The sequence below is a fragment of the Oryza sativa genome, chromosome 9 (assembly GCF_034140825.1).
Source record: "Oryza sativa Japonica Group chromosome 9, ASM3414082v1".
NCBI classification, from domain to species: domain Eukaryota; kingdom Viridiplantae; phylum Streptophyta; class Magnoliopsida; order Poales; family Poaceae; genus Oryza; species Oryza sativa.
The window spans coordinates 17,988,686-18,014,980 of NC_089043.1; the positions used below are offsets into that span (position 1 = coordinate 17,988,686).

Consider the following 26,295-nt stretch of genomic DNA (forward strand, 5'->3'; position numbering starts at 1 on the left):
CCTAAAAATTAACTTTTGGGATTTTGGTTAAAACTAGGTCTTCAACAGGCTATCAATCACGATCCTAAAATTTACCCCCTCCTAAAATCGGTGCCAATCTCATCAGAATTTGGGAAGCGGTACGCCCTCCCAATCACACAAATCGCGCTATTTTTTTATAGGTCCGCGCCAACTTATTTTTTCCACCCACTTCCTTTCCCTTTCTCGCGCCTTCAATTTCCCCTTCTCGCGCTGTTTTCTTTCTCGTGAAGAACCAGTGCCCACACCGCCGTATTCAGGGTTTTTGGGTCTCCTCGGACCAGCTCCGTCCAGAGCGCAGTCGGCTGCCTATCCAGGTTACCCCTGACCCTCCGTCCAAGGCTCCGACGGCTGCCCATCCAGGGGACCACCGGCCTTCGTTTAGATCGCGTTCGGCCGCCCAGGTCGCTGCTTGTCATCCGTCCAGGGGGCACCGGCTCTCTATCTGGAGCGCCGGCAGCCGCCCGTCCAAGGCACCGCCGACCTCAGTGCAGGTCGCCGTCAACCATCCATCCAGGTCGCCCCGACGACGACGTGTGCTGCTACTTCCAGGTTGCCCCTATCGACGGGTGGTACCGTGACTACAGTATTTTGCATAGTATGGGGATCGTTAGTACTATGGTATATACAAGATTGAAGTAAAAGAGATGGAGACAAGGATTTTTATACAAGTTCGAGCCCCTTATCTGACAGGTAATAGCCCTACTCCTGTTGGCTGAAGCCAATGTTGCTTTTATTCATCATAACCACACCAGTACAATATTTGGGATAACCTATCTAACCGTCGTCGACTTGGCGGCTTGGAATACCATCACGTAGTCGACGACGTGGTAGTCTTCCTCCTCAAATCCGCACTCGGCGAGATCAGAGATAGCGCTAGATCCCTCTTGTCGGCCTCCGCAAACACCATCTAGGGCTTGTCTAGACTTATCTCTGATGTCGATATCTGACGGCTTGTCTTGGCGTGTGTTGGCTTGTATTGGTCTATATCACTGTATATGTCTTCGTGTCTCCCCTCCCCATCCTCCTAGGGGGTCTATTTATACCCATAGGTGTCCCCTTGTCCAAGTAGAACTAGGGAGATCAATATGGATACAATCTGATAGTCCTTGTCGTTTCCAAATAGAACTCTATTCGTCCTTCCTTATCCGGAACTTCTTCTATATACGAGGTATGATTCCGTATAAGACTTAGTATATGGTGGACCCTGCTGAGCTTAGTCAACTACTATTAGGTATGTGGTATCTATAACCATGACATCCCCGACGACGACGTGTGCTGCTACTGATTCTGTTTGAGGTATTTTCATAGCAACAACTCTTTTCTTTTCTTCTCCGTGGATCTTCCCAATCCAGAGTGTCATCTCTTGGATGATTAGATTTAAAATTTAGGATGGTATGCTGTGATGAATGATGAATCTGTGATGATATGATCATTTTGTTTGACCTTGTTTCCTTTTCTCTACTATCAAATTAATGCAAAGTTAATTTAGGATATCTTATATCATTGTTGATGTGCAAAATAGTATCAGTAGAAATAAGTAGGTGGAATGCATAGTAAAAGAATTATTCATACATCTGTTGGTATGCATTTGTGGTGGAAACTCTTGGCTCTTGTTTTTTTTTACTTCACCTCTAGCAATTTGAACTGTTTACTGACTACGGCTTGAAAGAACACTTATGAAACTCTTGGCCTCCGTTCATGTTCAAACCATTTTCTCTCCCACTCGCGTGCGGGGTGAGCCCTGTCAGATTGGCCTCCTCCCATTGCTCCTCCTGCCAAAGCCAAGTGACGACATGGTGCCCCAACTGTCGATCTTCCCCGTCTTTGACAATTTGCATTGTGGGAGACACCACCACCACCCTCTATCTCCTCACTACTCTGGATCCCATGTCTCCCCATCCCCCCAATGATCCACTCACACCCACCCCCTCCCCCCCCCCCACAAATATATATATATATATATATATATATATATATATATATATATATATATATATATATATATATATATATATATATATATATATATATATATATATATATTATAATATAAAATGCGACATATTAGCTGTAAGTAGCAAATATGATATTAATCCACCACATAATACTATTTCCAACTTCCACGTACAATTATTGATGTTTAAATATGGTACGCTTGCATATAGATGCTGCAAGCAAGATATAGTAGGCCCTGCCTCACCACAATACAAATGCTAAGCCAGCTAGGTGGAATCATTTTCTAGAGGTATTTGTAAATGGCCTGTGCCATGCCGCTTTCGTCGTTGCTCACGCCGATGAAGTCGGCTACCGCCTTTGTCACCTCGCAGCCATTGGAGAGCACAACACCAAGAGGTCGGCAAGTTGGAGCATCTCTTTATCGTTTTCTCCATCGCCTAGTGCCATGACCTGGTTAAATGAATTGGGAAGAAAATGTAAGTACCTTTACTAACATGTATAGCGAGTTATTCACTGTGCTAGTAAAAGTAAGATGACAGGATTAGGTACCTCATCTGGACTAGCACAAAGTGATTCCAACATAATTTTTACCCCGTTTCCTTTGGAAGTCCTGAGCGGTACAACTTCAAGCACATCACTCTGTGCCTGAATGAGAATGACCTGTGCCATTCCATCAACCCTCCTTGCCCAGTGTGGCCTCAGCATAGACGAGATCGCTTCCGGAGTTTCTAAGAACACAAACTTCTGCATTTTTCCATTATAACAAATGAAGCAATATGGTGATAGAAGAAATGAAATGCTTGAACTTTATTAGAAGTCTAAGCATTTCATTTCTTCTATCATCATATTGCTTCATTTGCTATAAGGGAAAAATGCAGAAGTTTGTGTTCTTAGAAACTCGGGAAGTGATCTCGTCTATGCTGAGGCCACACTGGGCGAGGAGGGTTGATGGAAAGGCACATGTCATTCTCATTCAGGCACAGAGTGATGTGCTTGAAGTTGTGCCGCTCGGGACTTCCAAAGGAAACGGGGTAAAAATTCTGTTGGAATCACTTTGGGCTAGTCCAAATGAGGTACCTAATCCTGTCATCTTACTTTTACCAGCACAATGATTAATTCGCTATACATGTTAGTAAAGGTACTTACATTTTCTTCCCGTTTCATTTAACCAGGTCATGGCACTAGGCGATGGAGAAAACGATAAAGAGATGCTCCAACTTGTCGGCCTCTTGGTTTCGCGCTCTCCAACGGCTGCGAGGTGACAAAGGTGGTAGCCGACGTTATCGGCTCGAGCAACGACGAAAGCAGCGTGGCACAAGCCATTTACAAATACCTCTAGAAAATGATTCCACCTAGCTGGCTTAGCGTTTCTATTGTGGTGTGGCATGGCCTAATATATCTTGCTTGCAGCATCTATATTCAAGCGTAACATATTTAAACTTCAATAATTGTATGTGGAAGTTGGAAATACTATCTGTGATGGATTAATATCATATTAGTTGCTTACAGCTAAGATGTCGCATTTTATATTACAATTTTTTGGGGGGGGGGGAGGGGGGAGGGGGAGAGGGGGTGGGTGTGAGTAGATTAGTGGGGGGATGGGGGGACATGGGATCGAGAGTAGTGAGGAGATAGAGGATGGTGGTGGTGTCTCCTACAATGCAAATTGTCGAAGACGGGGAAGGTCGACAGTTGGGGCACCATGTCGTCACTCGGCTTTGGATGGAGGAGCAATGGCCAATGGGAGGAGGCCAATCTGATAGGGCTCACCCCGCACGCGAGTGGGGAAGAGAACGGTATGAACATGAACAGAGGCCAAGAGTTTTATAAGTGTTCTTTCAAGCCGTAGTCAGTAAACAGTTCAAATTGCTAGAGGTGAAGTAAAAAAATGGCGCGATTTGTGTGATTGGGAGGGTGTACCGCTTCCCAAATTCTGATGAGATTGGCACCGATTTTAGATATGGGTAAATTTTAGGACCATGATCGACAGTCTGTTGGAGACCTAGTTTTAACCAAAATCCCAAAAGTTAATTTTTAGGAACATGTTTGGCCCTCTCTGGGAGATGCTCTTAGGCTTTAGCTATCCGCATGGTGCATAGTTTCTTTTGTCATCTAGCGATGATATGAAGTCTAATTGTTTTTGAAACATAGTCTAATTTTTGTATGTATTGGGTTGCAATGCACGAATTTGTTTTACTAGTAATAAAAAAAAAGGAAAATCATTCGTAAGAGAAATACATGCCGCCGCACCTTTGGTTCGTGGTACACCAGGAAAAAGTCCACCAGAGGATTATCATCAAACGTTGTGTAGCAGTCGTCCTGGCTGAAGGCCACCAGGGCAACTCTGTGCTCCAGAGAGTATAGAAGCGCCTGAAATGCCAAGAGCACCAACCTTAATTACAATAATGGCGGACAAGAGTTTAAAAACATGTTAATCAATAGTGTTTGTGCAGCTTACCTCTCTGCACACTTCTATATCCAAATTCTTTTGATATAACTTTTGGCCCCCTCGCCTTAAACTAACAAACCCTGCAAGCATATAGAGGAATAGAAAAAAAAAACTTACAAACCCTGCTAGCATAGAAAAGTGCCAAGCTATTGCACCCAGCTAACCTGAAGAAATACTCCTGGAGACAATTTTGAAACGACACATGTGCCAACTAAATTAACCTTGCCAAGAACTTCAATAACTGCAGCGCGGGACTGTTTCCAAAAAATAACATGGAAATTAGTTAACATTGAGACAGGAAACAAACTTCTCTTTAATTACAAAATTACCTGAGTAGAACAAAGTTAGCTTTACCTTTCCTGTTGCAATGATTGTTTGTACCCCTCTTGACCTAGCCACCCTAATGGCTTCAGCGTTTGTTTCTGGAACTAGACCGCTACTATCCAGCAGTGTGCCTTGTGCAAAGAGAAATTGAATAAGATCCTAACACATCTCAGTGCACACGCCAATTACAAATACCTTTAAAAAATGATTCCACCTAGCTAGCTTAGCATTTCTATTGTGGTGAGGCAGGGCCTAATATATCTTGCTTGCAACATCTATATGCAAGCGTACCATATTTAACTTCAATAATTGTATGGGGAAGTTGGAAGTATTATTCTGTGGTGGATTAATATCATATTTGCTGCTTACAGATAAGATGTCGCATTTTATATTATAATTATTTTTTTTTGGGGGGGGGAGGGGAGGGGGGGAGGGGTGGGTGTGAGTGGATCAGTGGGGGGATGGGGGGACATGGGATCGAGAGTAGTGAGGAGATAGAGAATGGTGGTGGTGTCTCCAACATTGCAAATTATCAAAGATGAGAAAGATCGACAGTTAGGGCACCATATCATCACTTGGCTTTGGAAGGAGGAGCAATGGGAGGAGGCCAATATGACAGGGCTCAACTTGCACGTGAGTGGAGGCGAGAATGGTATGAACACGAACAGAGGCCACATAGATACACGTCGCAAGAGAGAATAAACAACGTAGGACAGGGTGAGGAAGAGCAGGGGTAGATCTTAGTGTGGGTTTTGGGAGGGGAGGGGGCACTCAAACCCCCCTACCCGCGGTAGATCACCATTAAGAGAACAGGAAAGGTAAGAAAGAAGGAAGAAGACGATGAGCTCCTATAATCTATTTCTAGATCCACCCATGGGGAAGATAATGGCAGCGACATGAGCGGGGAACACACGGATTCACGTCGCAAGAGAGAAAGGGTACTATAATGTGAATCTTTTGCAATAGGGACCGTCCAAAAGATACTAAAATTTAGGATTTTTTTTCTGGGCCACTAACCGAACGAATAGAATAGTCCCCAGGAAAACTATCAGCCTGCATATGTACGGTTGTCTTTTCACCTATGGTTTTGAGCCCCGCACTTGGAGGAATCCCAACTCAGTGTACCATGTAAACCTAAAATCATTTATTTATCCGCTCGCGGAAAACAGGACATACATCCACCAAGTCATATGCATGAGATCACTGGTCTCAAATAAGTGCAAATGTAAGTGCTTCTTCTTGCATTGGTATGCATGATATTGTGACTATGACTATTAGGTATTTAGGTATTCCGTATTCCCTGATACATTTACCAGAACAGGAGAGAATGAATGGCCAAGATAAACTAATTACTAGTTACTCCTAGTGCTACAATGCTGCCAGTGCAGCGAGGCCAATCAGAAACAGAAGTACACTGTACACGCGGCTATACATTATCACGAACAATTTATATGACGAATTCAAGTCCACAAGGACCAGGGAGAAGTGTGATATCCTTATTAAGTTATTATCCGTATCCAATGATATCCTTATAATCCTTCGCTGGATGAAAAACTTCATTTCCAAAAGTGTTCTTCAGCTCATGTATCCTTTGGCTGTTGCAGAACATCTCAGCGAGAAAACAAAGGCAGAAGAGAAAAATAGAAAACCACCGTGCCAATTTCCAAGCACAAATCTTTTCATACCTCGATATATTGGAGCAAGTTAGATGAAGTATGAGCGAGCCCTGTACCCAAATATGACAGCGCATACTCTTCTATATTCTCTAATCTGAACAAAAGAGTGGCATTGTACATAAACATGATTGTCCATGAACGCCATCTGAAGGCATCTGGGATTCTGGATAAACATTAGTTCAACAAGAGCGTACCTGTACATATAATTTACCATGATACCTCCACTCTGTTGAATGCCCTTCTCTGATTGGTCAGCCATCCAGTTTATCCTCTCGATCATCTGCCAGAAAAGCAAGGCGTTATTCTGTAAGGATAAGACCACTTGTTTCAAAAAGATGTTCCTTCAATAGACCATTCTATGGTACTAAGCGAAAATTTCGAATGTGAAATAGCATAGAAATGCTTAGATCGGTAAATATTGTATTTACATGTGAAACAACAACATGGTTCTAGAGGTCATTATAACTCTAAGTTTCACACAGAAGCAGAGCAGACAGAAAATTCTGGTTTTTATACCCTACAAAACTAAATCCCCTATGTAGCATCAGCATTTGAAACTGAATGTGCACATAGTGGCTAACTTACTGCTCCATTTTGCAAGTGAAAATTTGCAACAGCATCAAGAGCTTTTCCTCGTTTTTTCTCCCTGGCGAGATACCTATAGATTATATGCAAGGACTATCAGTTGCAACTAATATATACTCTAAAAATACACAGAAGAAGTGATGCTACTGGATACCTTGCACACAAACGCATCAAAGGAGATTTCAGTGCAGAAGATAATTTGTCAGATTTTACCCACTGACTTGATTTCAGTATATCTTGCAGTAGTTTGATTCCACTTTTTCCACCAGCATGTTCACTGGAGCAAAAGTAGCAGCGCAGATGATTATAAATCACAAAGCAGACCTTTACTCCTCTATTGACTGATCAAAATTTCACATGAACATGTAATGGAGTTAACTACAAAAGAAAAAGAGACAGCATGTCCAGAATTAAGAGACTGATTTTTTTAGAAAACCAAAGTCTATGAAAGAAAATGAAAACAAAGGTCAAGATAAAAAAAAACAAAAATACATTTTTTAATATAAGTACAGAGAATATGAAAAAGGTTGAAATTACGTGAAGTACAATTTGCTATTTTTTTATGAAAGGAACATACACCGCATCATGTATCATCCTCTCTTCCTCCGGAAAAAGGATGGATTCTCTGAAAGTGGAACTGGTTCCTTCTAATAAACTGCCATCCTGTGATTCTGCCTCTGCTAACTTTATTTGGGATGCCAGCTTAGCAAGAAGCCATTGCATGAAACCAGGGATTGGACTAAGAGTTGCAAAAATCTGTATGAAATGCCAACAAACAAAGCATATTGACTTTGATTTATCAGTAAATACAGGCAAAAAAACTTAGTTAGCATGATGAATTATCAGTTTACAACTGATGCTACAGCCAGTGCTTAAGCATAAAACAACAGTAAGGTTGAAAAATGATCACAGAATTTGGAAGTGGTACCTGTACTGAAGGCATATCTCTTCTTAACATTTCAATCACACGTTTGAGAAGAAATTTTCCCAGATTGATACCAGATAGGCCTGGCTGATAGCAATAGACAATCAGTTTGTTGGCAGGCAAGCACCATTTTGTCACTGTTGCTAAATTACCTGCCACATTACTTTATTTGCTGCCAGAATTCTAAGAAATTTTTTTACCTGGGTTGATGATATTGAGTAAAATAATGCACATCTGGCTTCACTCTCAGGAGTTGGAGGGTCATCCCACAGAACTTCCTAATATGATAGAAGTTAATAAGTTGCAATGGATTGGGATAATCAAATAGATGTACTGTGCTATAACTTAACTAACCTGTATAGATGCGGCAGTATCTTTGAGCAGAGCAACTTCAATGAAGATCAATGGTTCTCCTAATTTTAATAAAGATAGTGAGAACACTCAAACAAAGCTAGTTACTAACTCAAAACAATCGTTCTGCAGCAGGTAAACACTTTTGTTTACAAATGTATAAGAAGTGTAACTGATGCATTGATTTGCCCCCTACAAAACTCTCAAACATTTGGGGAAAATACAAGTTATGCATCTAGTTATCAACACTTAATCAAACCATCACCAATAATCAGTAATAGTCCACAAGGGCAAGAAGCCATAATAAGCAACCTGGTATTGCAGGATGGAAGTACCCAAAGCAACGGCGACCGACGCCCAACCTTCTCTTCAAGTCAATCAAATTCCTAATTGGATGCACAGCCTAAAAAACCAAAGCAGAAGCGAATCATCAGTCAAGCCACCGGAGCGCACACTGCAAGGTCAAAACAGGTGAGCTGATCACAAACTTCATATGCCACAATCTTCTCTAGCAAGGAGGCCGGATCATCCCAAGTTATCTGGTGGAGGGTCAGCGCCGCGGGGCTGAGCCATGTCACGAGCTTCTCCTTCAGGTACCCGTCCAGCGCACGCAGCGCTGGCAAGTTCTCCTCCCTGCATAATTGGCAATTGCCCCCCAATATCAATATCAAACAAGGAGACGAACATTTCCAATATTATCCCAATTCTATTAGCTTCTCTACTACTTCCAGTGTCACTCTCACCCCAGCAATGCGAGGAGGTCGGCGCGGATGACGGCGAGGAGCTTGAGCCCGCCGGGCTGCGCGTTCATGGCCTCGAGGAACCCGGCGTACTTGGGCCGGAGCGCCTCCCGGAGCCCCCGCTCCATCCGGTACATCGCCGACGCAGAGCCGCCGCCGCCTCCCGCCTCCGGGTGCTCCTCTTCCTCCTCCTCCCCGCCCGCCGCCGCGGCGCTCAGATACTGCCGCATGAGGTCGCGGACGCGCGCGCGGGGCACGTCGTAGTCGGCCGCGAGGGAGCGGAGGATCTCGCGGCGGCCGGGGCGGTCGAGGGAGCGGTAGCCGTCGGAGAAGCGGTCGAGGGCGGTGGAGGCGGAGGAGGAGACGGAGGCGTGGAGCCAGTGGCGGACGGCGGCGGCGGCGGGCGGGGCGGACGGATCGGGGTCGGGTGCCGCCGCCGCCGTCGGAGCGGGCGGCGGCGGGGCGGGGGAGACGGGGTCGGGGTGCATCCGGGCGCGGAGGAGGACGGCGAGGGACTTGGGGGAGTGGTTCCTGGTCATGTGGCGGCGCCGCCGGGGAGTTCGCCGCCGGCGAAAGGTCGCGGCGTGGGCGGCCAACGTGGTGGGTTGGGTTCAGCCGTCGCGGTGTCGTGTGAAAGCGAATCGGTTACGGGAGTGCTGCAAAAGTCATCTTAGGGCACTTTGAATCAGAGGATTTATGTAGAAATTTTATAGGATTCAAATTCTATAGAAAATTTTTCTATTTGATCCTTTAATTTAAAAGATTGAAGCTTTCTAAATCCTATGAAATTCCTATGGAATGGCACATTGCATGTAGATTTTGGAGAAAATTTAGCAAGAGCTTCAACCTCTTGAAAAATTTCCTTTGAGTCTATCTCTCTCATCCGATTCATGCGTTTTTCCTGTGCTCCAATCAAACGACTATTCCTGTGTTTTTCCTGTGTTTTGCAATCCTCTGTTTTACATTTCAATTCCTGTTAGAATCCTGTGTTTTTCCTATTCCTCCGTTTTCTCTACCCTACGATTCAAAGGGGCCCTTAACTTGTTCGCCTTTGCTTCGAATCCAAGGATAATTATAAGCTTCCCAAAAGATGGCATTTCTCAATAATGTTTGGCAAAATTAGGCATATTAGCTTGATTTGTGATAATAAAATTGGGTGTTAACTGTTGACACTTAAGCTTCGATATTTTCTGATTAAGAAGCATATCTTACCTCATTTTTCATTACCACTCTTTGCAAATTATATTTCATGCAAAAACTTATACGTAGAAGTTGCTCTAAAATATCGAATGAATCTATTTTCCAAGTTTATGATAATTAAAACTAAAATAATTATGTGTTAATAGCTCTATTGTTTTATATGCTTTTTATTTAATCCTCACATTCATCAGTTGCGAACACTCAACTCAGAGAGTGGAAACTTTGGGCATGTTTAAATTATAGTCAAAATAAACCTTACTAAGTTTTAGCAATACCAAAATTTTGGCAACATGGCAACATTGCCAAAATTTTGGCAAGATTTCTTATGTATTTACCAAATTTAGCAACAAACTAAACGTAGATATTTTTTTAGCAACTTTACCAAAAAATGGTATGGTTGAAAATGGCATCCCCTTGGTTATTCTGGTTTGGAGTTTGGAGGTTTTTTGGAATTTGGAGGGACATTTTTGTTGAGTCAACACTCAACTCAGAGAGTGCAAACTTTGTTATTCTGGTTTGGAGGTCTTTTGGCTTTGGAGGGACAAAAGTACATAAGTCCAAGCTGATCATTTTGCTTCTTAAATGACAAAATATGCTTCCTCCATCCCATTATAAATACAATTCTAAAATTAATTTGTATCTTATTATAATCGTACCATACTACTTATCATCATCATACACTCAACTAACCTTTCACTTCATACCATCAAATCATCTCTCTCTTTTCACTCAACTAACCTTTCACTTCTCACTCTTAAAAGTACACTTAGGCCCCGTTTAGTTCGCAAAATGAAAATTTTTGGGTGCCACATCGGACGTTTGACCGGATGTTGGAAGGGGTTTTCGGACACGAATGAAAAAACTAATTTATAACTCGTCTGGAAACCGCGAGATGAATCTCTTGAGCCTAATTAATCCGTCATTAGCATATGTGGGTTACTGTAGCACTTATGGCTAATCATGGACTAATTAGGCTCAAAAGATTTGTCTCGCAATTTCCCCCCAACTGTGCAATTAGTTTTTATTTTTATATATATTTAATGCTTCATACATGTGTTAAAGATTCGATGTGATGTTTTTGGAAAAAAAAATTTGAAAACTAAACAGAGCCTTATAATGGGATGGAGGGATTATTTGATTATTTTGCTTTAAAAGGCCCACTCCCAAGCTCTGTAACATCGGCCCAATACAGCATAGAACATGCCCCAAAGACAGTAAATAATCTTGCAAAACAATACTCACCTCAAGCAGAAAGAAAATGTACAATCAGGCAACATGTAATGGTCTATATAATATATACCAGAACTCCAGTAAATATTACAGCCCTTTTAATTTTTCTTTTGTTCAGTTCTGACTTCTTAGACCTAACCTCAAAAATACAAGTAACTAATTTTCACCTTCATCTCCTCCTTAATTATAACACCCATCCACTATCTTTTTCTTGTTTCTTTTTCACTAATAATAATAATAATAATCAAATCCCCTCTCTTTACCTCTCTCTCTCTCATATTAACACTTCAAAAAAATTTAGTGAAGTTTTTAAGCAGAAAAGAAGGCAAAGTATACGAGAAAAGAAAAAAGAATTTTTCCCGCCCAAATTAAAACCACCACCACCACCACTACCTTCTATCTACACTCCTCCGATCCGGCGAGCCGCCGTCGGGATCCTCCGCCGCGGCCGCCGTGGTGATGGCGGTGGTGAGGCGGTGTAGCCTGGCGAAGACGGCGACCATGGGGGCGGTGTTGTAGGTGCAGGCCTCGGTCTGCATGTAGTTGGCGCGGTCGTCGCGGAACTCGTCGCGGCGGCTGGGCCCGCCGACGATGGCGCCGGCGAGCACGTTGGGGTTGGCGCGGCCGCGGCCGAACCAGTCGTCGAACCCCTGCACGCACCCGATGAAGCGGCCGTCCTCCTTGTGGGACACGATGGAGGCGCCGCGGTGGTGCACCCGGGCGGGGTACCGGCGGCCGTACCCCACCATGTAGCTCAGCCGCAGCGGGTTCCGCCCCAGGATGTAGTCCGCCTGCGACCTCGCCAGCGACACCATCTCCGCCGCCGCCGCCGCGCCGCCGGGGCAGCGGAGGGCCGCGGAGGCGGAGGCGGAGGAGGAGGAGAGGTAGTGGGAGTAGGCGGTGAGGAGGAAGGCGGCGCTGGAGGCGTACTGGAGGTTGTTCCATTGGCGGACGTAGAGCATCCCGCCGGGGCTCCGGTCGACGTTGTCGGCGCCGTTGATGTTGCGGCCGAGGCACGCGCACAGGTAGTGCTCCGCCTTCTCCCTGTACTTCTCCAGCACGCCGCGGTGCGCCGCCGCCTGCGGGTCGCCGTCCAGCAGCAGCTGCATGCAACACGATGACAGATTAAGGCACTGATTAATTAAATTAGCTCTCAGCTGATTAATCCAATGATCAATCAGCTCAGTGGCAAAACCGATATCATGATCAACACTAAACCTGTGACAGTTCAGAAAAATTATACAACTATAAATTATCTTTTATTTGGAGAAATACAAATTTTCGAGTTATAATTTAGCGAAATAAAATAATTTATATGAAGAGACTATGTTGAAAAGAAATCCTAAAATCAACTCGAAAATTAAGTTTTAAAATTTAAACATTTTACTGCAAACTATAGAATGTATGTGTGTACAATAGTATGCGTGTATATGTTCATAGAGATGAGTACAGAGCTATATCCTACATATGACAATGGAGGTATTTTTTAGCTATAACTTATCTATTTTCACCATATGCATTAATGCATATGCATCCTCAATCCAAACTTGCACGCCTGCAATTAAACTAAACTCGATCTAAACTAGAGTGGAATAGATAAGTAGAGCTCCTCCATTTCGTTCTAGATCCGTCCATAGATAAGTATGCGCACGTTTATAAAAAGCCTATATCTGTGATATATTTTTTTAAAAAAAAATAGCTATAGCTTTGCAACAATCAGATGGAACAGTGAGAGGAATCAGGAACAAGGCAGCATTGCTGTCAGCTACTCGAGTGTCCATCGTGTTGTTACAGTGTGGCAGCATGGAACGTGGCTAGGTCGGCCGGTGCGAGCGAGCGAGTCACACATTAACACCACAACACTGGTACAAACCCGACCGACCGAGCTGGCTAATCAATGCAGCGATCGATCTAACTCGAACACGGTAGGAGTAGTAGCATTCAACCCAACTTCGAGCTTAGTTTGCGGTCCAGCTCGGCCAGTTCGCCGCTGTCGGCGCGCGATAAAGTCGCCGACAGGTGGGGCCCAACAAGCATCTGCCCGGGAGATTGGTTGGGCGCTTACTCTGTATTTTGATTTGAGGAAATGATCATGGGTGTTCAATTCCACCATTGTTTAGTTCCAAACTTTTTTTTAAACTTTCAACTTTTTCATCACATTAAAACTTTTCTACACACATAAACTTCCAACTTTTTTATCACATCGTTCCAATTTCAACCAAACTTTCAATTTTAACATGAACTAAACACACCCATTAATTTCGATTCGATTTGATTCTGAAACAGTTTGATTCTTTATTTTTTTTTTATATTCTGTTGGAAACAATAGACAAGTACTATCTCCGTCCCAATTTAATTTAAGTGCACTTGTATAGTAAGATTGATATCGACTTCGTCCTCACTATTTATTACATTGTACTATTTTTCCCTTTTTGCTAGGAAAGCAGTTTATTATACTGAGTACTTTTTGTTGTTGTTGTAAAGGCCACAAACTTGTGAGGAACGTCACTACCAGTAGCTAATACCACATGTTAAAAAAGGTGACAACTACAGTATACTACTGGAGAAATGGAGATTACCTGGCTGTACGCCATGAAAACTTATTGTGGTGGAGATATTTTTCTTTCATTTTCGATGTAGTTAGTCATCAATAATGGATATTTTTGCTTATTGTGGGTTGACACGGTCGTACTTCCATATAATGGAGTGTCATGAAGAGATAGTACTCCTGCTAATTAATAATTAATTAATCTAGAAACTGTTCGATCTAAATCAGAGGAAATGTTCTGCTTTGAGCCCAACAACCACTCTGATTGCGATATTTGCTTACTCCATCAAGGAATTGTTCTACAGAGATTATGACGAGGATATCCTCCACTATTAACCGTTGGTAAAGAAGCAAAAAATCGGACGGCAACCGTGTGAGCCTCTGAATAATTCCACCTTGTTTAGCTTAGGAGGAGAAATCCACCTTTCCTTTCTCTATTGGACTAGTCTTTTAGAGAGATTGGGCATTTCCCCGAGTGGATGTGCCTAAAAATTATTGGGTCCAGACAACCTTAATTCGCTGGGCCTCGGCCAACCCTAACTGTGCCAAGAGATTAGGTCTTTCCCCGAGTGGGTGTGGCTAATCTAATCTAATATACTAGTAGCTTGTAAAATAAGGAATCATGCGTGCACTCAGTTGCTTGAAGGTATAATAAAAGGAAAAAGTACCTAATTGTCTTCCTTTAATTACTTCATGGCATGTAGCAACGAAAAATCAGCTATATATGCAGTCAGTACAACATTTCTTTTAGTTTCCTTTTGAAACAGAGTAAGCGCTTAAATCAATTCATTTATATCCAACTAGGCCACCCAGGGAGAAGGAAAGTGGCACGCTACATATATGATATATTTTTTTAATTACTTTGTTGTCGGTCATGTCCAAATAAAAATGTCAGCATCTTACGACTAGTTGCTCACGCAGCAGCTACATATATTGAAAGCAACTAGCAGTCCAAAAAAACAATAAAAATTAAAATCCCTACAGTGATTTCTTGGGCAATGATAGCTAATTTTCAGCAGATTTCGGGGGCATGGCCACATGGACGACCATTCATAAGTTTTTTTTAAAAAAAAATATAAATCTCAGTACTGGACCTAGAAGTGACACACAATTGATCCAATCAAGTCTTTCACAGGGTTTATTTGCTCCTGAATCAAAAAATCTAAAGGTTCTCTTTTCCCAGCAAGAGTTAGTCTTTTTTATTTAAAAAACGAAATAAGAGAGTCTCGAAATACAACAACTTCTAGTGTTAAAAAATTTATCTCAGAATATATTTTTTTTTTTCAAAAATGCAGGAGGATTGTATTTCATTTCATTAAGGAAAAAGAAAGAAAGTTAAAATAGTTAAAACAGGGGAGTAAAGAAAAACCCCAAAAGAACACTCATTATCTCAATCAATCGCTATCATCTCCCGTTTAATTTTTTCCACGTAATTTCTAATATCTATCCATCACAACCGTTCCGTGTAGTTAATAATATTATTTACTTTCTTAATCACGTGTAAAACTCTAGAAATCTTACGGGTGTCCGAAGGAATTAATTTACAAATTCTTATATTTTTTTGGATTTAGGAAGTACTCCTAGATGTTACTTTACAGTACTCTTGAAGAAGCAAGCAGCTCAGGGTTTCTTTAATCTATTTCTGGCCAAAAAACGAGTCATCTCAAAGCTCAAAACTAGCCAGGAAAAATGATTAAATTTGTGATGCTCGCAGCTCTCATGTGGAAAAGGGGAGATCGCTACTGCACCGTGAAGACCACGCCAGGGCTGTTGGCTGATGAAGACGATCTTAATTTGGACCTACATTGCCATTTGCCTCACACCTATCCAACTCCCCCCCCCCCCCCCCCCGGTTGCCCTGTCACGGCGTGTAGAATTCTTGGACCTACGTGGGGCCCTCCCGGTGACAGGTCATCATCCTCTCTATGCGTTGCAGGCCAGAAAAAAAAATGCAGCCTAGCTGCAGGGAGTGACCTGGAACTACAGTAACCCAATACTTTCTTGTCTTCAAGGTTGTTGGGATTATCTACAACACCGTCTATGCAGTTACTAGTTGCTAACATATACTACCTCCGTCCCATAAAAAATTAAATTTCTAGGGAATTAAGGACATATTAGTAGGATAGACAAATGACTACAATAACCCTATTTAATGAATACAGTACATGCACACATTCCATACATAAACTTGATTAAAAGGAATGTTGAGACAATGGGTTAGAGATGGGATGGAAGGAAGGAAGATTACAAGGAAATGTAAAAATATAACTTTTATGGGACAAAAGTTCAAAGGTAAAAATTCAATTTTTATGGGACGGAGGTAGCAAATCCAAACTCATACGTTAGTGGCTATTACTGTGTAGGTGCAGTACTGCAAAGGATCTAAATCCCCTACGTCCTACGAATTATTTTTGTATTGTTTCTCTATATATAGTTGAAGTAGCAACCACTCTAATGCCTAGTTTAGTTCCTAACTTTTTTTCAAACTTCCAGCTTTTCCATCACATCAAAACTTTCCTACATACATAAACTTCCAACTTTTCCGTCACATTATTCCAATTTCAATCAAACTTTCAATTTTGATGTGAACTAAACACACCTTAATACGTAAACTCGGATTCATATATTATTGGCTGCTACTGTATGTGCAGTGCTACGGAGGATTCTTGTATGCCACAATCACGGGATATTCTAGTTTAAATGGACTACTCTAATTCAAATGAAGGCGGCATATATATAGAGCTCTTTCTGGTGAAATTCCTATGTTCCTAGTAGACGTAAATAGTCAGTTTCATTCTTGACTTACGCCGGACTGAAACCATCCACCTTGATGGACAACCAGCATGTGATTTATGTATATGTAAATAATGGACATTAATCGTGCAAGGTTTCCCGGCTCAATGCAAGGAGCATTTTCAGCCGTCCATGTCTAAGTTTTTGGTCGTCAGCTCTTGGCCTCAATTGGACCCCTATCACGCTACCTACAAGCTAGCAAACAAAAGTCATGCCCCCCAAATTTCTCGCAATTCTTGTCGTGTCATATGGAAGAAGAAGAGGAGGAAGAAGAAGAAATCTCATCTTTTGTATGCTCAATCTCATCTCTTATACGCTCTCGCATCAGCAAAACAAGCTGCATTCAGGCAGTAGCGTCCTTGGGATACATATAGATATATACTCCCTCTGTTTCGAAATATTTGACGCCGTTGACTTTTTAGCACATGTTTGACCGTTCGTCTTATTCAAAAAATTTAAGTAATTATTAATTCTTTTCCTATCATTTGATTCATTGTTAAATATATTTTCATGTAGGCATATAATTTTACATATTTCATAAAAGTTACGAACGGTTAAACATGTGCTAAAAAATCAACGGTGTCAAATATTTCGAAACGGAGGGAGTAGATAGATACATACTCCATCCGTCCTATAATATAAGATATTTTGAGTTTTTGCTTGCACTGTTTGATCCCTCGTCTTATTAAAAAAAATTTTTTGTGCAAATATAAAAAACGACAAGTTGTGTTTAAAGTACTTTGGATAATAAAGTAAGTCAAAAAAAAATAAATAATAATTTCAAAAAATTTTAAATAAGATAAGTGGTCAAACAGTGTAAACAAACACTCAAAATCCTTTATATTACGGGACGGAGGGAGTCCTGAATAGCACACTAGTGACCTAAGCAACCAACCAGGTCGGCGGCTAGTGGTGACACATCAATTCAAACTCGATCGCCGTGTCACCACCACGTGCCTCGCTGGCTTTACAACTCGGCGACCAACCTTGGTGTGTCCCGGTCCATGCATTGCAGTGATCACTTTGCAATCTTCGCATCATCTCTCGATCGATCAATGGCAATGTGAGACTGACAGATCAGGTACTAGTAGTCTTTATCTACTACTAAACTAAGCTAAAGACGATATCTTTTTTTCCAACCAAGAACGGACTAAGTCATTCAGACGACAGGATCGGGTAATTACCTTAGTGGTTAAGCCACCTTTTACTTGTCACAAAAGTTGTTGCGAGTTCAAACCCTAATTAAACAGATCACTGCGGTTGTGTTTAATTTTTGGATGTTTTCAATGATTCTGTCATCCCTTCTGTGAAGGGTCAGCTGCATGTATGGTTCAAAATGCTGAAAGGAAAACTAATCCTGAAGCTAGCAGGGGTGCATGCAAGACTGAAGTGGACAGGCAGAAAAGGGGCGTGCTTAATTAGCATAAAAAAACCCATCAGCTTTCAGCAGGGGGAAATTAAAGGCAGTACTGCCCCAGATGCTCAGCCATGTGAGAGTCAGTACACGGCAACACTGGATGCATATGCTCTCTCACTTCTCCAACCACCATCATTGCAGCTACAATCTCACTCACTCACTGATCGATCGAGGATGGAGAGATCAAGTGGACTTCAGTCGATGAACAGTCCAGTCTTTTGGAGGCCTCTCCATGTCCAAACATTTCCACGGATGACAGAGGGGAACAGAGTAGAGTGTACGCTTGTTTGTATTTTTCTTCGTGTTTCTAATCGCGCGTAATTATATTGGTTTTGTGTTCAAGGCATGATTAAATCGGCGAGCAGTGCTTGCAGGGGTGTGGGATCCTACTTGGCTTCTTTTGGGGAGCAAGGAAAGTATAGGCCATGTGGTGACATTAATTCCCCTTTTGTTAGGGAGAAAAACCCAGATCGCTCGTTCACTCGATCCTAATTAAAAACGGAATGTATCTAACTGATATGATAAAAAAAAGTCAAACATCAAATGATTTTACCGTATATTTTTACAGCAGAAGAAAATATTACTTTCATTCTAAAATATAACGATTCTTACCTATTTTCTAAAATACATCTTAAAATAGCCGATTAATTCTGCATTGCTTTTCGATATGTATCAAGAGGATCGTTTAAAATTTTTATATTTTAGAACAGAGCGAGAGTCCGGCCTGTTTAGATTCCAACCTTTTTTCTTTTAAACTTACAATTTTTCCGTCACATCGAACTTTACTATACACAAACCTCTAACTTTTACGTCTTATCGTTCCAATTTCTTTAAACTTTCAATTTTAACTTAGGACTGAACACATCCTACGTGTAGTAAAAAAAAAAAGTACGGGTCATAGGCTGGTCACTGTTGGTGGCCAGGGCGGCTCACCAACCTAACAACCGGAGCTAGCTAGTCGATGTCCATGGAGTGATGAGTGAGTAAATTGATCAAGCATGGCGGAGAGTGAGAGAGGAATTGAGGAGGTTTACCTTGGCGGCGAGGACCTGGAGGCCGGCGTACTTGACGTCCCAGCTGAACTCGGTGATGGCCCAGCCGACGCCGCCGAAGGAGTCGGCGTTGTCGACGGCGTAGCGGAGGTACTCCTCCTTGCCCGTGGCGCGGTGGAGCCAGAGCGCCGCCCACAGGAGCTCGTCGTGGTAGCCGCTGACCGACGCGTAGTAGCTCCGGACCTCCTCGATGCTGCTGTCGTAGCTGCCCCTGTAGGTGTCCCCGAACTCGAACAGCTGCTGGGCGTGGTGGAGGAGGAGGTGGGAGTAGTGCGGGTCGGAGCGGCGGAACACGATGGACGCCGCCGCGAGCGCCGCCGCCGTCTCGCCGGCGAGGTCCGACCCCGGGTTGTCCCTGTCCACGCGGTAGGCCTGCCTCGACGTCGTCATGTCCTCCGGCCGCTGCCAGCAGTAGTGGTCCGTGTCGCCGTCGCCCACCTGCACACCACCATGGCCCCCACCCGTCAGCCTCTCTCTCACTCACGTCATAATGGCTACTGCTACCATTCTCGATCCACCTAGCAGCAGCAGCAGCGAGAGTGAATTCATGGCGTGTTGAATTGCGCGCGAGATAGTATGAATATGTGAAGTGATCGATCAGTGGCGGGAGTACGTAGTATTTGTACTGTGCGTACGTACCTCGGCCCAGTAGACGAAGGGGTGGGTGTGGGCCTTGACGAAGTAGTCGGTGCCCCACTTGATGGCCTCGAGGGCGTGGCGCCACTCGCCGGCGGCGGCGATGTCGGCGGCGAAGTCGATGGCGCCCCAGGAGAGCATGGTGACGGTGAAGGCCATGGGGAGGCCGAACTTGACGTGGTCGCCGGCGTCGTAGTACCCGCCGACGAGGTCCACGCCTTGCTGGAGGCCGTCGGTGAGGCCCGAGTGGCCGCGCCACGTCACCCGCTGGCTGTACGGCAGCCGCCCCGACCGCTGCGCCTCGAAGTAGAGCAGGCTCTTCTCCAGCGCCTCCCTGTAGTCTAGCGGCTGCTGCTCCTCCTCCTCCTCTCCTCCCGCCGACGCCGCATCGCACCGCAGTGGCAGCGCTACGACGGCCAGGAGGACAAGGACCAGCACGGCGGCGAGGGTGGTGGTTCTGGTACCAGGTGGTGGTGGCTGAAGCCGGGCGCGGCCACGGCTCATGGCCGGCCGGCCGGTGGCGGCGCCGTACGCGTCGCGCTTGTCGATCGGGCGCCGGCCGGCCTCTCTGGCTGCACACGCTCGCGCCGCCGTCCTCCTGATCCTCTCTCTCTCTCTCTGTGTTTTTTTTTTTTGCCTTTCTCGGAGTACTAAACTGGCTCCGACTGTATCCTGTACTCCTCCTTTGTTCGCGCGTCCGTCCTCCTCTTTATTGTTCTTGTGCGCCTCAAGAAAAACCGGGGAGAATTGCGCGAAGCAAACCGAGCGGACAGGCAAGCGAGCGTGTAAAAGCGTTTTAAGCGTTTTTCCAGGTGCGCGGAGAAATGATCGGCGGGGGGGCCCCGCGCGCACGTAACGCGACGCTAATCACCGCGCCGTCCATACACCGCACCGCGCGCGCACCCCGCCACGTAGTACTTCTGCCCCCCGCACCGCACCGCGCGCGCGCGCGCTTCGGCCGCGCGACGACGCGTTTTGGACGGGTAAATCTCGCATTTTGCCCGGTGCGCGGGCGGGGGAGGGCGGGTTGGTTGGTTGACACGGCTGAGGCCGAGACGAGGCGGGATTTCTGGGCGGGGCAAGCGGTTGGGAGTTGGGGGTGGTGGTTTTGACCGGGAGCCGGGGGGCGGTGGGGTTGGGGCTGCAGGTGGCTACTGGCCAAAGCGCGACTGCGCGCGAGAGAGACAGGCCGCGGAGCCGCGAGACATGGCATGTTTGGAGGGTTGGACTCACCGGAGCCCACGCGCGCGCGGGCGATGGTCTTCGCGAGGGTGAGTGAGCGAGCGGCCACGGCCAGCAGCAGCAGACGAGACGAGAGGCGCGATCCGGTGGTGGGCTTTGGCTTCAATGAATGGCGCGGAGGGGATGAGGGAGGGGCTGTTGGTCAGGAGGATGACAGTTTTGACAGGCAGGGTGTGTGGATCGGGGGCCTGTAGGACATGATGGGCGCAGCCAACAAAGCTTTGCAGACGGGTCATGGCCGGGGTTGGGATGCGGTCCCTGCATGACGTTCGTGTTACGTAGTACTACGTACGCCGCGCAGCTGTGTGTTTGTTTACCCGCGTGGGTAATGCTAATCATTTGTCATTGCGATCGAATGATGAATCTTACCGTCGGAGCTACTACGTGGCATGTGTATTCTCTCCCGTATTACATAGTATTTAATAAAAAAACAACAGTAAAAATAATGGATATTCTTGATTGTTGGATCGCTTTATTAAGATACATGCACCAGGTTTAATTTGGGGTTCATACTCCATCTTATTTCTTCCTCTGCCTACCGTTGCGTCGCCCCTAGGCTCCCACCGCCGACAAGGCTATGCCAAATCCACCCCGTCTCTCGTTATGAAGCTAGCGCCCATCCCATCGTCTTCTCCGTCTCTGGTGGTCCCTGTCGTCGGATCTGTCACCATCGACCACATCTCCTAATCACTCCACTTTGCCCCTGTTCCAAAACTAGCCGACTACACCGCTGCCAACCCCATGGCTTCGGCGGCCACCCGATGCATCCTCTCTTGTCTGTTCTGCTACCGAGCCACTGCCTCTCAATACTATCCAACTCCACTGATTGACCCATACCCCACCACTTGACCCTAACCTTGGCCCCAACCCCGGTCCTAAAATCCCAAACACTAACTCGTCAAGCCACCGGTGGTTGTTCGAGCAAGAGAAGTTAAGCGCACAAATCTTCGAGTAAATCGAGTGATTTTAAATCTATAATAAATCCCTCTTTATTTTCTGTTGAATGTTATTAATAATTCCGATAAATTTTCTATATACTTAAAAGAATAAAGTAAATCAGATTATTTTTAATGCGCCAATCACTACCCAGCTGCAAAAACGGCACTTGATCTTGGTTCGCGCGTGTCCTCAGCTCCGCGTTGAACGGATATATGGCCGTAGCGGGCACGGACAAAAACGGGCAGATGGATGGAACAGCAGGCGCTATTGCGACATGCAACAGCTATTAGCGAGCGATCGAGCAGTTGCATCATATACGTACACACATCTGCGACTTTGCGTGTCACTACCAACACGGAGACGAACTGGCACGCACGATATCGATATGTACTCCATATATAGGAGCATCGGTGACGTCGCAACTCGCAAGTGGTGCGGACGGATCGACGACCGCGACGCACACGGGTGGCCGTCATACCTACTCGTCTCCGCCCGCGAGTCGCGATCCAAAGCCACGGGGAGTCGTATTATCGTCGTGTACGTCGCCGCGCGCCGTAGCTCGCGCGCGCGATGATTCACCGGTGAATATGTGATGAGGCGGTGTGACAATTAACGTCGTAATCAGCTGGTTTGCACTAGCGCGCGCGCGCGAGCCGCGAGACAGCTAAGGATTTTTGCGCGTGCGGGCGGCTTCACGTAAACTCACCCGGTGCGCGCGGCGCGCGCGTGTACGTCGGGGGTGGTCATTCGGTCTAACTAAAAATTCCAGTCTCGGTTCTCGGTTTTTTTGGTCTTTGAAAAATAAAGACCGAATTTTAGTGAAAAAATGTAAGGACCGATAACCAAAATTGAACAATATTTTCATATATGCAAAGAAATAATGGAAATTTTCAACACAAAAATCACCAAAAAAAATTCGTAAGCACTTATGATTTAGTCACTTATTAGGTTGCATGCATAGAAGAAGTAGGGATGTAAAAATTAGAGTTTAATCCTATTAAACATAGTGGATTGTAGGTTGTATTTTGACATTTTTTTATAATTCGGTCTATTCGGTTATCCAAGGAGACTAACCGAATTGACCGAACAAAATTCGGTCTTTCACTACCTATGACTAAATTGATGACCGAATTTCTCAGTCTCGATTTTTTCAGTCTCGGTCTCGGTATTTTCGGTTCGGTTTTTTTCTACCCACCGCTACTTGTACGTGTCCCAAGCTCTCGGCGCGCGTGCGTGGGGGTCTGCCTCTGCTAGCTTTCGGCGGCGATCGATCGCCACCACACCACGTACGCTGTCCACGCAAACGCATCAGCTATGTTGCTAGCTCGATAGCTGGGTACCTGGGCTGGGCCGGGGCGCCGGAAAGGTGATGGGTTTGTGAGTGGATTGGTCGAAACGGAGAGGCATTTACGACTGGCGCATGTGCTGGCGATCTTCTTTTTCTACGTGCCGCGTCGCGCAATCTCCCGACTTTTCCGGTGCGCGCGAATCGGAGTACGTAGTGGCGCGCGCACGGTGGCCAGTCGCGACCACGCTTCGGATCTTTTGCCGGCTTGGTTACGACACGTCGTCGAGCAGCTAAGCCTAAAAAGTTAGTTAGGGATATTCAGATTTCTTAGCTGCTAATCGTAAGAAAATGTTTTCTTGACGGTCTCGGACTGTCAAGCAAATTAAGAAGACTGTAAACTTTTGAAAGCGCCGAGAAATGTAACCTTATCGCTCTGGATAGACAGGAATATATCTTTCCTTGGCTGTTGAGAAACCGCTAATGAAATTGACAGTTAGAATCACAAAATTACTTATTCTTGACAGTTAGTGCCGCCAAGAAAGATTATCCTTGTTGGTCTGGGCTGCCAAGAATAACTTATTGATGTTCAAAACTGCCTCTTTCCCTGGTGGCCCCTGCTTGCATGCCGAGAAAAAAGAGATTTCCTTGTCGGATAGGACAACTAACAAGGAAAGTTTTCTAACCTTTTTGGCTGATCTACATAGCTGCCAAGAATAGTCATATTTTCTTGGCAGTTAGTTAGAACCGCCAAGAATATATTTAAACTTAGCGGTTGTTTTAATCGTCAAAGAAATCAGTTGGCTGCCAAAAAAATTCGGATTCTTGTAGCGCACCTGATGTTTTACTTTGACCACCTTTTTTAGTCATTTTAGATGGTTTGATCTGATCGACTATATGACTAACGCTACATATATGTATGCATATGCATGTATAATATCAAGCTATTAATTTATTTCAGGCTTGCAGCGAAACGAGAGAAGTTAGTAAGCATGGATCGAAGCACAATAACCGGAAGTGCGCGTGTCGTGTGCTACGTTCTTCAATTCGATCGATCACTGTAATATGAATCTATTAATCGGCAGCGTATTCGTTCGTCGTTTGACAACTAGAGAGGATGAGATGCGATGATAAATGATCATATATATTCATATCAAACCCATGCTTTTTAAGTACACCACGGAATTGATCGAATCTATCGATATATCTCAACTTATCGACATGTCTGGACTTAGCTAGCCATATGCATAATATATCGATCGATATGATCGAGCTAGCTATCCAGCTACTACTCCTCTATTTTAGGTTATAATACATTTTGACTTTGATCAAAGTTAAACTATTTTAAGTTTAACTAAGTTTTTGACAAATATAGTAATATTTATAATACTAAATTAGTTTTATCAAATCAATAGTTAAATATATTTTCATAATAAATTTGTCTTGGGTTGAAAATAATGTTACTCCCTCCATCTACCTTTGATAGTTATATTTCCAAATCTAAAAAATCTATTTTTGATAGCATATTTCAATCCAACAACATATCATCTCAATGTATTTCTCGAATTTAATGCGTGATTCTCTATTCCTCCACACAAAATTGGCTACATGGGCATCGAGAAATGTAAATATTAATGAATCGCTTGTTCACGAGGATGACTAGTAGCATGTTTAAATGGATGATAAGTAGAATAACTTATCGTTGATCTGTGTACCAAGATGAAATATGACTATCAAAAGTAGATGGAGGGAGTACTATTTTTTCTGTAAACGTGATCAAACTTAAAAAGTCTTATAACCTGAAACGGAGGGAGTACTATTAGACCACCGACACGATATTAATATACAGGATCGATCTCACACGGACACTATGGCGACATCAAATCGATGTTTGGAAGGAAAAACAAAGAATCTTTTTTTACTGACTGATGACCATGTTGCTGTTGGAATTAATGAATGGGTCTTAGCCCACTCGAAGATTAATTCTTTGGAAAATCACAAAAGCCCACCTCATGGGATGGCATGCATGTGGAGTTTAGTACCACCTTGCTTATTCTAGGAGAGGGGGACCTCCTTAAAAGGGAGGATGCCCTCCTAGCCACTTGAAGCATGTGTGGTGGAGAGAAGAGGGGAAACACACGCGCGCGCTCGCTCGCCTCGCCTGGCCTGGCCTGGGCAGGGCAGGGCAGGGCAGGCGGCGCGCGTGCACGACGTACGCGTCGAATGGTCCGAAAAATTGGCTCCTCACCCTTGCGCAGATGCAGCCTCTTTTTGCAGTTTTGTTTTGCTGCAAATTCGGATTCGTTTTTGTTTTGGAAACGTTCCGAAAAATCCGATGCGTGCAAACGGCGTGGAGTCCGGATAAGTTACGCGCGACTTATCCGGTTCGGTTACGCGCAGTAGAGATCGTGCGGGCGCCCTGATCAAGCGACCTTTCTCTATATAAACCGACCCGCCGTCTTCACGCAATATATGCGAAAATCAATCTAGGGTTTGCCTCCTACTCTGTACTGCGCCGTCGCTCGTAGACTACTCCATCCCGCTCGCCGGCGTGCACCAGCGATCGGGAGAGCAGGTCTCCGGAACCTCTGCCTTTGACGTCCTGCACCGGGAGAAGGCGGCAATAAGGTTTTTGGGAAGCGCTTCGCGCGACTGCTCCCTGTTCGTTCGCGACGGCTCGCCTTCCTCTTCGCTCGCGTGTTTCGTGCCTTCGTAGACACCTGCGAAAAGTTTCGACCAAGCAGCCGGTCTTTTCGTCACCTCGGTACGTGTTCAATATGTTGCGCATATTTGATCTGTTCATGTTATTCTGCGTAGTTTACATGTGTAGATCTAATGATGCGTTCATGCTAGTTTTCATCTGTAATGTCATGACTTATTTATGGAATAAATTAAATCATTATATGCCCATAATCTCAACAATCCA

The 26,295-nt window shown here is 44.5% G+C and overlaps 2 protein-coding genes across 4 annotated transcripts; both read right to left on the reverse strand.

The window, feature by feature from the left end:
- Positions 1 to 4,081: 4,081 nt before the first annotated feature.
- LOC4346967 (uncharacterized) lies at positions 4,082 to 9,694 on the reverse strand. Of its 3 annotated transcripts, XR_010735098.1 has the most exons (15): positions 9,031 to 9,694; positions 8,776 to 8,920; positions 8,600 to 8,690; positions 8,291 to 8,349; positions 8,137 to 8,214; positions 7,940 to 8,023; positions 7,589 to 7,767; positions 7,166 to 7,288; positions 7,012 to 7,084; positions 6,621 to 6,706; positions 6,436 to 6,520; positions 4,781 to 4,881; positions 4,591 to 4,680; positions 4,436 to 4,506; positions 4,082 to 4,347 (listed from the first exon to the last, which is right to left on the reverse strand). XR_010735098.1 is itself a non-coding variant. In XM_015795666.3 (12 exons), exons 1-12 carry the CDS (start codon positions 9,564 to 9,566, stop codon positions 6,331 to 6,333), a joined length of 1,554 nt encoding a protein of 517 aa, XP_015651152.1. In that variant the 5' UTR covers positions 9,567 to 9,694; the 3' UTR covers positions 5,965 to 6,330. The 3 variants fall into 3 exon arrangements, 2 of the variants coding, with proteins under 2 accessions (XP_015651152.1, XP_066160374.1); XM_015795666.3 differs by lacking the exons at positions 4,082 to 4,347; positions 4,436 to 4,506; positions 4,591 to 4,680; positions 4,781 to 4,881 and adding an exon at positions 5,965 to 6,345; XM_066304277.1 differs by lacking the exons at positions 4,082 to 4,347; positions 4,436 to 4,506; positions 4,591 to 4,680; positions 4,781 to 4,881 and adding an exon at positions 5,965 to 6,345 and having other exon boundaries at positions 7,589 to 7,800.
- A 1,875-nt stretch (positions 9,695 to 11,569) lies between these two features.
- Positions 11,570 to 20,674, reverse strand: LOC4346968 (endoglucanase 22-like). The gene is made up of 3 exons (NM_001422754.1): positions 19,907 to 20,674; positions 19,250 to 19,705; positions 11,570 to 12,560 (listed from the first exon to the last, which is right to left on the reverse strand). Exons 1-3 carry the CDS (start codon positions 20,405 to 20,407, stop codon positions 11,847 to 11,849), a joined length of 1,671 nt encoding a protein of 556 aa, NP_001409683.1. The 5' UTR covers positions 20,408 to 20,674; the 3' UTR covers positions 11,570 to 11,846.
- Positions 20,675 to 26,295: the final 5,621 nt, after the last annotated feature.

Coding starts and splice junctions, on each gene's coding strand:
- LOC4346967 (XM_066304277.1), bottom strand. CDS start 9,566: ATGACCAGGAACCACTCCCCCAAGTCCCTCGCCGTCCTCCTCCGCGCC. Junction 8,350..8,599: donor CTTCCATCCTGCAATACCAG/GTTGCTTATTAT, acceptor TATTAAAATTAG/GAGAACCATTGATCTTCATT. Junction 7,289..7,588: donor AGGATGATACATGATGCGGT/GTATGTTCCTTT, acceptor CTTTTGCTCCAG/TGAACATGCTGGTGGAAAAA.
- LOC4346968 (NM_001422754.1), bottom strand. CDS start 20,407: ATGAGCCGTGGCCGCGCCCGGCTTCAGCCACCACCACCTGGTACCAGA. Junction 19,706..19,906: donor CCTTCGTCTACTGGGCCGAG/GTACGTACGCAC, acceptor GGTGGTGTGCAG/GTGGGCGACGGCGACACGGA. Junction 12,561..19,249: donor TCCAGGTCCTCGCCGCCAAG/GTAAACCTCCTC, acceptor TGTTGCATGCAG/CTGCTGCTGGACGGCGACCC.